The 12,107-nt window shown below is 35.4% G+C and overlaps 3 protein-coding genes across 4 annotated transcripts; all 3 read left to right on the top strand.

Annotated features, from left to right (window-relative positions):
- Window positions 1–2,033: 2,033 nt before the first annotated feature.
- LOC125201458 (EH domain-containing protein 1-like) lies at window positions 2,034–6,800 on the top strand. 2 transcript variants are annotated; one of them, XM_048099579.2, is made up of 16 exons: window positions 2,034–2,215; window positions 2,317–2,396; window positions 3,016–3,084; window positions 3,184–3,241; window positions 3,515–3,570; window positions 3,649–3,691; window positions 3,774–3,835; window positions 4,110–4,235; window positions 4,355–4,457; window positions 4,588–4,637; window positions 5,026–5,154; window positions 5,242–5,493; window positions 5,599–5,678; window positions 6,007–6,133; window positions 6,232–6,375; window positions 6,455–6,800. In XM_048099579.2, exons 1-16 carry the CDS (start codon window positions 2,131–2,133, stop codon window positions 6,638–6,640), a joined length of 1,650 nt encoding a protein of 549 aa, XP_047955536.2. In that variant the 5' UTR covers window positions 2,034–2,130; the 3' UTR covers window positions 6,641–6,800. The 2 variants fall into 2 exon arrangements, with proteins under 2 accessions (XP_047955536.2, XP_047955537.2); XM_048099580.2 differs by having other exon boundaries at window positions 4,116–4,235.
- A 123-nt stretch (window positions 6,801–6,923) lies between these two features.
- LOC125200983 (cytochrome b561 and DOMON domain-containing protein At3g25290-like) lies at window positions 6,924–7,948 on the top strand. Its single transcript, XM_048098840.2, has 3 exons — window positions 6,924–7,265; window positions 7,335–7,574; window positions 7,635–7,948. Exons 1-3 carry the CDS (start codon window positions 7,083–7,085, stop codon window positions 7,863–7,865), a joined length of 654 nt encoding a protein of 217 aa, XP_047954797.2. The 5' UTR covers window positions 6,924–7,082; the 3' UTR covers window positions 7,866–7,948.
- A 350-nt stretch (window positions 7,949–8,298) lies between these two features.
- LOC125201083 (protein THYLAKOID ASSEMBLY 8-like, chloroplastic) lies at window positions 8,299–10,981 on the top strand. The gene is made up of 3 exons (XM_048099000.2): window positions 8,299–8,762; window positions 9,635–10,025; window positions 10,653–10,981. The coding sequence occupies exons 1-2, from the start codon at window positions 8,361–8,363 to the stop codon at window positions 10,022–10,024; spliced, it is 792 nt and encodes a 263-aa protein (XP_047954957.1). The 5' UTR covers window positions 8,299–8,360; the 3' UTR covers window position 10,025; window positions 10,653–10,981.
- The last annotated feature ends 1,126 nt before the right edge of the window (window positions 10,982–12,107 follow it).

Raw genomic sequence — 12,107 nt, forward strand, 5'->3', positions numbered from 1 at the left:
CCAAGCTAGCCAGGGAAATAAGATGAGAACGGTATGCTTTCTTTGCATATTTACCGAAAAAGAAATCGATTAAACTATGTTTCTGTGATGAGAAGACAAATATAATAGAGTATTAGATCTTCTTGTTTCTATTTGTACCTTCTCTACAACATAAACACAAATTAAATACATTTATTTAGGATTCGTTTGGCAGAGAAGTGTTGATCTAACAAATTAATAAGATAAGACAAAATAATAAAAGCACACATTTTAGGTCTGATAACTCTTATAGCAAGTGTTGATCTAACAAAGTTAAATTATTGCGTCAGTCTCACGAATCAACGTTTGTTCCGAAATTCGGGCAATGAGATGAAAATGCTCTGGGATCAGGCGAAATATTTACGGGGAAATTCAAGAGAGTGGAGGAGGAAAAATTACACACAGCCCCAGTCAAGTTTCCCTTTGTGCAAGTGCTACTACAATCTACCACCAATCACCAAGCTAGCCAGGGAAAGAAGACGAGAAGGGTATTGCTTTCTTTGCATGTTTACCACAAAAGAAATCGATTCAACTATATATCTGTGATGAGAAGACAAATATATATAAGTATTGGAATTATTTTTTTTTTTGTAATGTGCAGAAATGTTTGCTGGCTGTTTTGAGAAGCAAATGTTGGTGTTGTAATGCAACAAATGTTGAGGGAAAGTTTCAAATTTGAGGGACTATTGCAGAAACGGTTCAAATTTGAAATTTTCTTTTAGAAACTGTATTTGATCAAAGTCCAATTTACGTGGGTCATAGCTGTCTGATTTTTTTTCAGCTTATTAAACTGGTTTTAAGCATACAATTATTTTAGACCTTTTTTAATCTCAAACAGTGACCATACTAATTATTACCATTTAATTAATTCTATCCTTCTATCTCTCTCTTTGTTTTAATAAAATGATTGATGACACATTTTATTATTCCAATCATCCAACCAAAACATTATACTATGTCATTTTTTTAATTGTTTTAAGCAACGTATGATGATTATAATTTTTAAAAAAATGATAATCATATAAATATTATACACAAATTGAAAAATAGAAAATATAACAAAATGTGTATTGGGATTCATAAAAGTGTGAGATGTAAATAAAAATTGAAATTTCTACAAATAGACTAAAATTGGTATAGTATCTATTTGTAGAAAATTAAAAAACATACAAAAAAATACTTATTAAACACTTATCGTAATACCAAAATAAAAAATTGACAAACCAATCATCAATGACAAGAGACAATTCGCATCAAAATCTTAACTCTGGTGGAAAACTAACGGTATCCAAATTTAAATGTTTGTTTATCAACATTCAAATGATACTATAAAAAAAAGTCAAAATGGCATGCCAAAAAGATTACTCCAAATACGTAAGATATATAGTAGTAAATTTTAAAATCTTAATTGTGGGGGGAATCGCAATCTTTAGATTTTTCAAATATTCCAAGTAATTAAAAGTTTATCTCATGCTATACACGACAAAATTCTATATATAATATATGTAATTGCGTTACTACGCATGATATTACTTTAATACGTAGATATTTTAACATGTGTTATACAGATTTTCTTTGAGGTGAATTTACATAGGAACATTTACATTAGGATAAGATTCCAACATACATTATATAAGAGCTTGTTTGTTTGTACAGAAAGTAATATTGATGAAGGAAAGTTATTTGAATTTTGAACACATATTAATCAATTAAATTTAATTAACTAAATGACACAATGATTGAAGTTTATTAATTAAAATAACAATAAGATTTATTTAATACTAAGTTATTAATCGAGAATATAATTATTAATTTATTATTATGATTCGTAATTGAAATAATTATATTAAGGTTTTCATAATAAAAGCACGATTACAAATAATTATTAATTTATTATTATAATCATAACAATTCAAAATTTTAGTTATTTGAGTTTTATGTAATCATAGCTAGCAACACGAGTTTTGTTTAAACTGTATAAAATTGGACTAATCGAACTACAGGGAAGAGAGAGAGGATGGTCCATAATATTGGTTACTGAATTCCCTCTTTCACGGTTTTCAAATTCACAAATTTTATCACCAGCAAGCAATTCAAATTCTCGCCGGAGAAATGGAAATCGATTCAGGCTCGATAAACTTGTATTCCAAAGAGCAACACAAAATGTATCAAACTTGGTTTAACTTTGCCGATTCAGGTTCTGCTTCTTTCCTTTTCTAAAATTTGTTTTATTTCCTAGTTGCAATGTTTCCGTTTATGGAATATTAGCCGTGTAATTCAGTTTTTTTGTGTTTACAGATCGAGACGGCCGGTTAACTGGAAATGATGCGACGAGTTTCTTTGCCATGTCGGGTTTAGCGAAACCTGAGCTCAAGCAGGTTTAGTATACTGATACGAGCTCCTCATTTTTTTTCAATTTTCTCCGTTTTGTTTGATTTATTGTGAATAATGATTATGCTTATTGAGGTGTGAGTATCGATTTTAGGTATTATTAATATTTTAGGTGGATGAAGCGCTAGAGTTTGTGATTTTCGATTTTAGTTGCTGGATGTAGCGCAAGAGTTTTGTGATTTTCTAGAAACTATTGAACGAACTTCACAAAAAAAGCATTAGTTCTCATATCTATCTTGTGCAGATTGAAAGAGCTTCTACTTTCACCATTTACAGAAAATTCCGTTTGTTTGTCTAGTCTTCAATTTATTAGAGATGAAAATTGGTATAGTATTTATATGCATACTCTAGATATCAGTAAGGAATACGGAATGTGTAGAGCTCTTTTCTTCTTTCTGAAATGATCATGTAAGTTTCCCCACTTATCTTATATAAATGAAAGAAAACATTATCCGCTTTCTTTTGAATTTTTTTGACCAGCCGGCAGCCTGTATCTGAGAGATCAGCTATTGCTCATTTCTCATCAGTCTTTTGTAGTATTACTGTGTTTCTACCCTGCAGTTTTCCTCTTTGTATCATCATTATTTTGCATTGTTGTAATTTTAGGTCTGGGCAATTGCTGATTCCAAGCGACAAGGATATCTAGGTCCGAAGGAATTCATCACTGCAATGCAGGTTCTAGTCAATTAAGAAAAACACTTTGAGATTAAAAAAGTTATGCATGATTCCTGATAACTCATATTCTGTTATTTTGTTAAATGATTCCTTTGCCAGCTCATATCCTTTGCACAAGAAGGAAATGAACTAAACTCAGATATCCTTAAAAGAACAGGCAAGTGGAGAAACATGTTACCTTTCATCAAAGTAATATAGTTAGTACTACTGGAACAATTAAGCCAGCATTATGTTATTCGTTATATTCATTTTATTTGTATTTATTCTTTCTTCTTTCTGCTGAGAACTGCATTTTAATAGATGCAGCAGTCTGAATTTTGGTTATATAATTGCTAAGTGATGATTGATGATAAGAGATATCTTCCATGAAAACTTCTTTTCTTTTTCTCATTTTCATTATTCCAAGATTTCTTACCTACAGCTCTTGCAGGCTATTTGGAGACACTGGATCCTCCACAGATGGCAGGTTTGAATGCCTTTATGGAAGTAAGTACACTAAACTTCTTGCTTTCGTGATAGAAAGTAGTATGCTCCAATAACATTTATTTTACATCTCTTACCCAGAACAAGACTTATCAAGCATCAAACAAAAATTCTGAAACCAATGGTCAGTGACGGCTTTAAATTCAGTTTGTCAATATGATACTACTAGCATTCTTCCGAAAAATATCGCTAACACTATATTGCAGGTAACATCCATCAAGCTCCACCAAAACCAATGAGTTCGTTTGGCACAAAGTCTAGTAAGAAGGTAACTGCATTTGGAGTAACCTTGTTGTGTTTATCATTCTCCCTCCTGCATCAAAACTGGTGAATAACCATATATGTGATGGCACTATGCTAAACAATTTTAGCTACAGGCAATTTGAAATAGTTAACGATTTTGATTTCTCAAGTCATAGTGGATTTGTGAATGGAATATTAACTTAAAGTGTGTATAGAGTTTCTATCATGTTGCGTGTCTTGCTTGTGCACATATGCCCATTCAACCTTGAAGAGTAGGCTGACTTGTTGCTTTTATTAAGTTACAGAACCATACTTCCCTCAATTCAGTCACTTCAGTGGTTGATGGCTTGAAGATGTTGTACAATGAGAAGCTGAAGCCACTGGAAGCTATGTACCGTTTTAATGATTTTGCATCCCCATTTTTGGTGAGTCATTTATACAACAAAGATACACATTGTTATTTCTTTTCTTGTATGCAAGTTTTTTATTCATTATTTTATGAGAGACATTGGCTGACCATGCTTGTACTATCTCTACTTTCAAGACTACTAGTGATTTTGATGCAAAACCGATGGTCATGCTTTTGGGTCAGTATTCAACTGGGAAAACAACATTCATAAAGCACCTGCTCCAATCCAGCTACCCAGGTTAAATACGCTTATTTTATGTTACAGTAAATGATACTAATAAAATTTATAATTGCTCCTGTATTTTTATTCATTTATGCTTAAACATGCTTTCTATTTCTACTAAACATGTTTTATTCTTTCTTTATAGGGGCTCATATTGGACCTGAACCGACTACTGACCGATTTATTGTTGTCATGGTACACGAAAATCATGATCTGTTTCTATATATAATTTTTTATGTCTTCCTTGATTGAATCTAAAACTGGTGTAAGATGTGATTTTATGCATGCTAAGAAACAGTAGAATTGAAATTCATGGTCATCTTCTTCAAAAGTAGAATTGTGCTTGTTTCTCTATTTGTAATCTTAAAATGTACTGTTTCTCATTTTTTATGCATATTTGTTATGGCAGCTAGAAACATGATCCTAATAGAGTATGTTCACATTTTCAAATTGATTGATTTTTTTTGGCTAGATTTTTGTTAATCAATTAAAGTTTAGGTGCAGTATGTTGTTTGTGTTGTTAAGTTGCTTTTTTCTATTCAATTTGTGTTATGTTTGACACACTTCTTGTTGATGTCTTCAGTCTGGGCCGGATGAGAGGAGCATCCCGGGAAACACTATTGCTGTTCATGCTGACTTGCCATTTACTGGTTTGACTACTTTCGGTGGATCATTTTTGTCCAAGTTTGAGTGTTCCCAAATGCCACATCCAGTAAGTTTTTTCTGTCATGCTAATGTGTATCATTATATCAAATCAAGCTTTCCTCAATTTATTTGATGCAACTTTATTTGGTTGTAGCTGCTTCAACATATAACATTTGTGGATACTCCTGGGGTTTTATCTGGAGAAAAGCAACGGACACAGAGAAGCTATGATTTCACAGGTGTCATATCATGGTTTGCCGCAAAATGTGACTTAATACTCCTCCTCTTCGATCCCCATAAGCTTGACATCAGTGATGAGTTCAAACGTGTAATTTCATCCCTTCATGGTCACGATGATAAGATACGTGTTGTTCTGAACAAAGCAGATCAAGTTGACACACAACAGGCAAGTTCTTACTAATCAGAGTTGATTATTTTCTACAAGTTTCACTATGACTATATATGTTTTTCTCATTTAGTTTAACCGAAGAACCTTTTGATTCACTTGCAGTTAATGCGAGTCTACGGTGCTTTGATGTGGTCACTTGGAAAAGTTCTGAATACTCCAGAAGTATCCCGGGTCTATATTGGGTAGGGTCATCTATTGAACTTTTTTTTTGGCTAATTTGACACTCTCTTATTGAATTCCAATCTTATTTCAAAAACATGATACGATTAAATGATCAATGGTTGGACTCGCAGCAAACTAATATTATGTGGTCTGTGCTCTCTAAAAAACTACATTTTGGTCCATCTGTGGTATATGCTTCCATTGACATTAGTCTTCTTCTTTCCAAAGGTCTTTCTTTTTTCTACTCATTGACTTATAAGTCTTCGTCTTCTACATCTTGGATTAGGTCTATAACCAAAATGTCACTTTTTCAGTTCTTGATTGATCTTTTATACATGATTCTACCAGATCGTTTAATGACAAGCCTGTGAACGAAGCAGCTACTGGCCCTGTAGGAAAGGAACTGTTTGAGAAAGAGCAAGATGACCTCCTTGTAGACTTGATCGATATACCCAAAAAGGCTTGTGATCGCCGGGTAAGTAGATCTTTAAATACCTCAATTCATTTCTCTTTTTGGTTTGGTAATGTAATCTAATACCACTAGTTGTTTTTCTTTTAAAAATATGTTGCCAGATTAACGAGTTTGTGAAACGCGCTAGAGCGGCCAAGATCCATGCTTATATCATTAGCCATCTCAAGAAAGAGATGCCTGCGTTAATGGGCAAATCTAAGGCTCAACGACGACTAATGGATAATCTTGAGGGTGAATTCGAAAAGGTACGTCTAATCCATTTTTCCCTCTCTGCTTCCCACCAAAATGCACTTGAATTCTTTGTGACACAAATCTTGTGTGTAGATTCAAAGAGAACACCATCTCCCAGCCGGAGACTTTCCAAACGTGGAACAATTTAGGGAGGTCTTGAGTCGCTACAACATCGACGACTTTGAAAAGTTGAAGCCAAAGATGATTCAAGCTGTGGACGACATGCTCGGCTATGATATTCCGGAGCTATTGAAAAACTTCAGGAACATATACGACTAGGGCCGGTAGGAAATCTTCAAGAAGGCTTGAAGTTGTAACTCGGAGATGTATTACGCAGCTCAAGACATAATATCTCTTTCTATGTTGTTGGTTTTTTATAAACATAAGACAAATCACTATGAGGATGAAAAGATTGACAGAATATATGTTTCATTTCTTCCGTGCTTATGTGAAAAGTTACCTGATAAAAGTGTTGAGTTTCTATATTAGGAGGTTGTAGGAAAAGAGAGATGCTGAAGATTGGAATAAAATCAGACAGCATTATGATCTAAATGATTGGCTGACAAACATTTTCCCTCTCAAACAAGTAAAGGATATCACACTATTTTTATTACAAAAGCATAAGAGATGGCTCTACTGTACACAGCAGTAGCTGTCAATACATAGTTGTGTTCAACTTCAAAGTTTACAGAAAGGCAACAACAGAGTAAATCATATTAGCATGAATTTCCCTTGTATCTTACTACTACTTTCCACAATGTGTGCTGAGGCTCTACCTTCACTTCACCACAACCACCAAGAGCAACTCAAGAACAACGCATCTCTGGAGAATCGAAGCAACGGGATCACTGGAGCCTGGCCATCGAAGCAGCACCAGTACTACAAGCATCGCGCCTTGAGAAGAGTAAGCTACTTTTGATTGATAAAAACATCTATCAAACCCCTCCAATCTGATCACATCAATCAATGACAGATCCATGGAGCTGTAAACATCATGGGGTGGGGAGTCCTCTTGCCGATAGGCGCAATCATTGCACGATACTTTAAAGAATCAAGCAACGATTGGTACAATCTTCACATCATGTCCCAGTTCTCAGGGTTCATTCTTGGCACGCTCGGATGGGGTATCGGAATAACCATCAAGAATGAACATCACCATATGAGCAGCCATGGGATTCTTGGAACTTTAATATTTGCACTGGCTACTCTTCAGGTAAAAAACATGAACATTAGTTAGTCTTGTATTCAGAGACATTTGTTCACATTGGATCAGTTGTTAGGCATGTGTTTGCAGCCGGATGAGGAACACGAAGGCCGGAGATATTGGATCATCTATCATAACGTACTCGGCTATGCCCTCATTGTTCTCATCATTGTAAATATATTTCAAGGTATTGGCAATCAGAAGACGCCCAAGACATGGGATTTTGTTTATGGTGCTGTTTTGGGAGTTTTGGGTGTGATTGCTCTAGCTCTTGAGATTCTCAGATGGATATATGTATAGATTCTTCACACCTTGCTATTTGATAGCATGAAAGTGTATTTTTTTATTTAAGGAGAGTAGAAAACGGTGATGTTTCAGTTTTATTCTATGCATCTTCATTCAATTCAACAAAATTTGCAATGTATTCATGAACTTTATCTAGTTATTAGTATGGAATTTTACAAGTAAAGGAACTTGAGATTTATATGATGAACCACTGCGTAGTAGTATGATTAGTATCACCACTCTCTTAAGCTTAATTGCAACATTTAATTATGAATGTAATTGCATCAAAATTCAAAACCACATTTGGCAAAAAATAAAAAAAACAAAGGAAAAATGGTGAAGCAAACTCTTTAAATAATTCTTAGATAGTACTCCTAGTAATAAAGGATGAAGTAAATCGGTTAAAACAATTTACATTATTTTTATTAATAAATCGAATTAACGATTTGAAGGTCAAAACCCCAATTTCGGTCTTTCCCTTAAACCCTTTCTCCGCTACTCCACCGGAGAATGCAAATCGGCGGCATAGTTTCAAGATCTAGGGCGCGATGTATCGCCGCCGCATACCTCTTTTCCAACCGCTCCTTATTCTCGAAATCCCTGCGCAGCTCCATTACGGCTCCTCTATTTTCTCCACCCCCAACACAATCAACCATCAGTGATGCTTTCGGGCCGAAATTGGGCTGCGGCCGGGCCTACCACGACGGAAGGCCTAGAGGCCCGCTGTGGAGAGGGAAGAAGCTCATCGGGAAGGAGGCGCTCTTCGTCATATTAGGCATGAAACGATTCAAAGACGAAAACGAAAAGCTTGATAAATTCATCAAGACGCACGTGCTCAGGCTTCTGAAAATGGATATGGTCGCCGTTCTTACTGAGCTCGAGCGCCAGGGGGAGGTGTCTCTCGCCGTCAAGGTGAATTGAATTTTGATTTTGGTTGTACCTCGTGCATTGCTGGTTGTACATTGTAGTGTCACTGTTTCCTTGTGCTCATACGTCGAGTTTCCTAGCGAAAGTGGTTGTCTATTTGCATTGTGATGTGCAATTCACATGTTATTGTATTGGTTGTGTTCGTGCTTGCTTAATTTGGTTTTGCAATTGGCTTGCATTTGTTGTATCTCTGACCTGACATATATCTATTGATTTTGAAGCTATTTAGTTTATTGAAGTTAATATCTTTACTGATTGCTTAAATATGCATTGGAATCATGATTTCTGAGGCATCGGTTAGGTAAGTTTATATAGTTATGTTCAAAGGCAAAAACTGCAAAAACTTGTGTTCATTCGCCCGAATCAGGATTTATGAATCCTCAATTAGGATTAAGGTAGGGTGGATGCACCAGAATGTGCCCCGTGTTTGAATAGTGAGGAAACAGAGAATAGGAAATCAAAACAGAATAGAAAATGACATTTCGTATGTGTGTTTTTGTGTTTATGGTCAACTAGTGATGAAACGGAGAATATCGTTATGTAAGTTTATATCGTTATGTTCAAAGGCAAAAACTTCTGTTCATCCACCAGAATCAGGATTTATGAATCCTCAATTAGGTTTTAAGTAGGGTGGATGCATCAGAGTGTGCCTCATGTTCAAATAGTGAGGAAACAGAGAGTAGGAATTTGAACAGAATAGAAATTGTCATTGCTTATGTGAGTTTATGTGTCCTACTGATCAAGTTCATGGACTCTATTCGAATTTCATGTGCTGCTTTGGTAACTCATATACATTACATATTGGCATCTGCTTCTGCCTTTTTGTCTGACCACTCTGAAATTTGTGGTATTTTCAGATGTTTAAGGTGATTAAGAAACAAGACTGGTACAAACCTGATGTTTACCTTTATAAGGATTTGATTGTTGCATTGGCTAGACGGAAAAAGATGGAGGATGCGATGGATTTGTGGCAAAGTATGAGACAGGAAGATCTGTTTCCTGACTCCCAGACTTATACAGAAGTTATTCGTGGTTTCTTACAGTATGGTTCTCCTGCCGACGCCATGAATGTCTACGAGGATATGAAAAAGTCTCCAGATCTTCCTGAGCAGTTGCCATTTAGGATATTACTGAAGGGGCTACTTCCGCATCCCTTGTTGAGGAACAAGGTCAAGCAAGATTTTGAGGAAATATTTCCTGATCAACGTGTTTATGATCCTCCTGAAGAGATTTTTGGATTACGATGAGGTTTGTGCGTTGTCGCTGTAGTGGTACACTATGTTTATTTATTCTTTAGCTTTTGGTGAGTGGATGCTGCTTTGTTTTTGCAGTAAACCCTGATTGAGTAGGACGTTATCAGAAAAACTTTGCTAAGAGTCTTTTGACACCTGGTTTTCTGTTTATAAAAAAGTTTCTTGTTTGCTGTATATGTTCAGAGTAGTCTCTTACAACTATCTGGTCACTTTGTATTAAGTTTTTTCTGTTTTGAAGATAATGGAGTATATGATAGCATCCTTTAATAGACCAAGATTTGATTATGCAAAGACCTAAAAATAATAGCATAAATTTGGACAAGGTTGCAAACTCAAATTAATTGGTAGGTTGCTGCCTTCTTTTCTTTACCCCAGGTACTAGATCTCCCATCCTTTTCTCATTTATATGCATCAAACATTTCTATTATTTGGTTTGTTTCTTGTTTTCATACAAGAGATATAATCCCAGCTCAAACTGGATATAAATAATTCCAAAGGAAAGTAAAAATTATATACAAACAGCGCAAGTAGTATATGATACATGAACAGAGTAATCCGTTTTCTGATTATGTATGATTTGCTTGTGGTTTCTGTTTGAGTTACTGACTGTATTTTGGTTCAGGAATTTGGCGTGCTCTGTTCTGCTTGAACCTGCTCCAACTCCGCTACATTATGCAAACAAGAGAAGAACTTTTGCTCATCGAATGAACAAGTGGATCCAGGTTTTGCCTTTACTATATCTTAGCATGTGTATGTAATTAGGCAACATTGTGAACTGTCAACTTCTTTAGGGGGCGAGCCCAAAAATAGCAGTAGCTGATTTCTAATGCGCCATTTACAACGATGTCTGGTGTATGTTTCCTTGTTGTAATCCTATATTCACCAAAATTGAAAATGCAAAGCCCAAACATTGAATAAAGAAGAAAAAAAGCATCCTTTCCTTAGTCAAAATGAGCTTATATACATGTGAATAAAAGGAAGGCTTAGGAATGGCAATGAGGCAGAGTAGAACTAGGGTGGCGCAGCAGGCGCGATCTGCACAAGGGGCAGGTGAATTGACACGTCTCGAGCCATTTCTCCATGCACTCCACGTGAAACGTGTGCCCACACCTCACTAACTTGTTAACCAAATCTTTCTTCTCGAACTCCACCAAGCAAATTGAACACATTTCTTCCTCCTCCACCTCCTCCTCATTGTCCACATCGCGAAAATGTGAAACTGGGAGATCGAGATTGCAGGAAGGAGTCTCGTCCGGGAGTTGATGGTGGGGGTTGACGAGGAAGGCCAGGATTTTGGCGAGCAATTGAGTCGTACGGTGGAGTGGGATCCATATGCAGGTACATAGGATGAAGGTGAATGTGCATAAATGGGAGTCTGCATACATACAAATCATCTGGTTATCTTGTGCTTTCTGCAACTGGAGAGTTGGGTTTGAAGTGTAAGTTGTTTTGATGAGGAAGATAGGAAAATGGGTTTGAGTGATTGCCTTTATATACAGCAGAAGGGGCAATCATGCTACCTAAGTCAACTGTTATTTCTTGGGTTATTGAAATATGATCTTTATGGATTTCCCAACACTACTACTGATCTTACTAGTTATAGCTTTTTTGACTTTTGGTGCTCATCAGATTTTTTATTTCACTTAATTCTACATCTGATTTTCTATATTCTCACCCACTTAGAAAAAAGATATATTTTCACATTTATAAATTTATTTTTAATGTAAATATGTATGTACATTTATCAGGGTCCGTTCACTTAATCCTATGTGAATTATGTGCAATCAAAATCAAGATTAGTCTAAAAACAAATTATTTTATAATTAGATTCACATGATATGAGACACACTTGAAGAAAGTTTGAAATATTCTTCTCCTATAGTGTTGGAAGGAAGGAAGCGTAATGGAATTTCAGAAGTGAATATAGAAAATTGAGTCAAAATTATACAGACCAAATCACTGAGATTACATGAATCAAAATAGAGGATAGTGCCAACTATGCATGATTTGGATTTGTATTTGCAAGTTGCAAATACAAATATTTGCTTCGTATTTCGATAAAAACATTGAACAAACC

This window comes from Salvia hispanica, chromosome 2 (genome assembly GCF_029641045.1).
Source record: "Salvia hispanica isolate PSC_SH4W2 chromosome 2, Shi_PSC_v1, whole genome shotgun sequence".
NCBI classification, from domain to species: Eukaryota; Viridiplantae; Streptophyta; class Magnoliopsida; order Lamiales; family Lamiaceae; genus Salvia; species Salvia hispanica.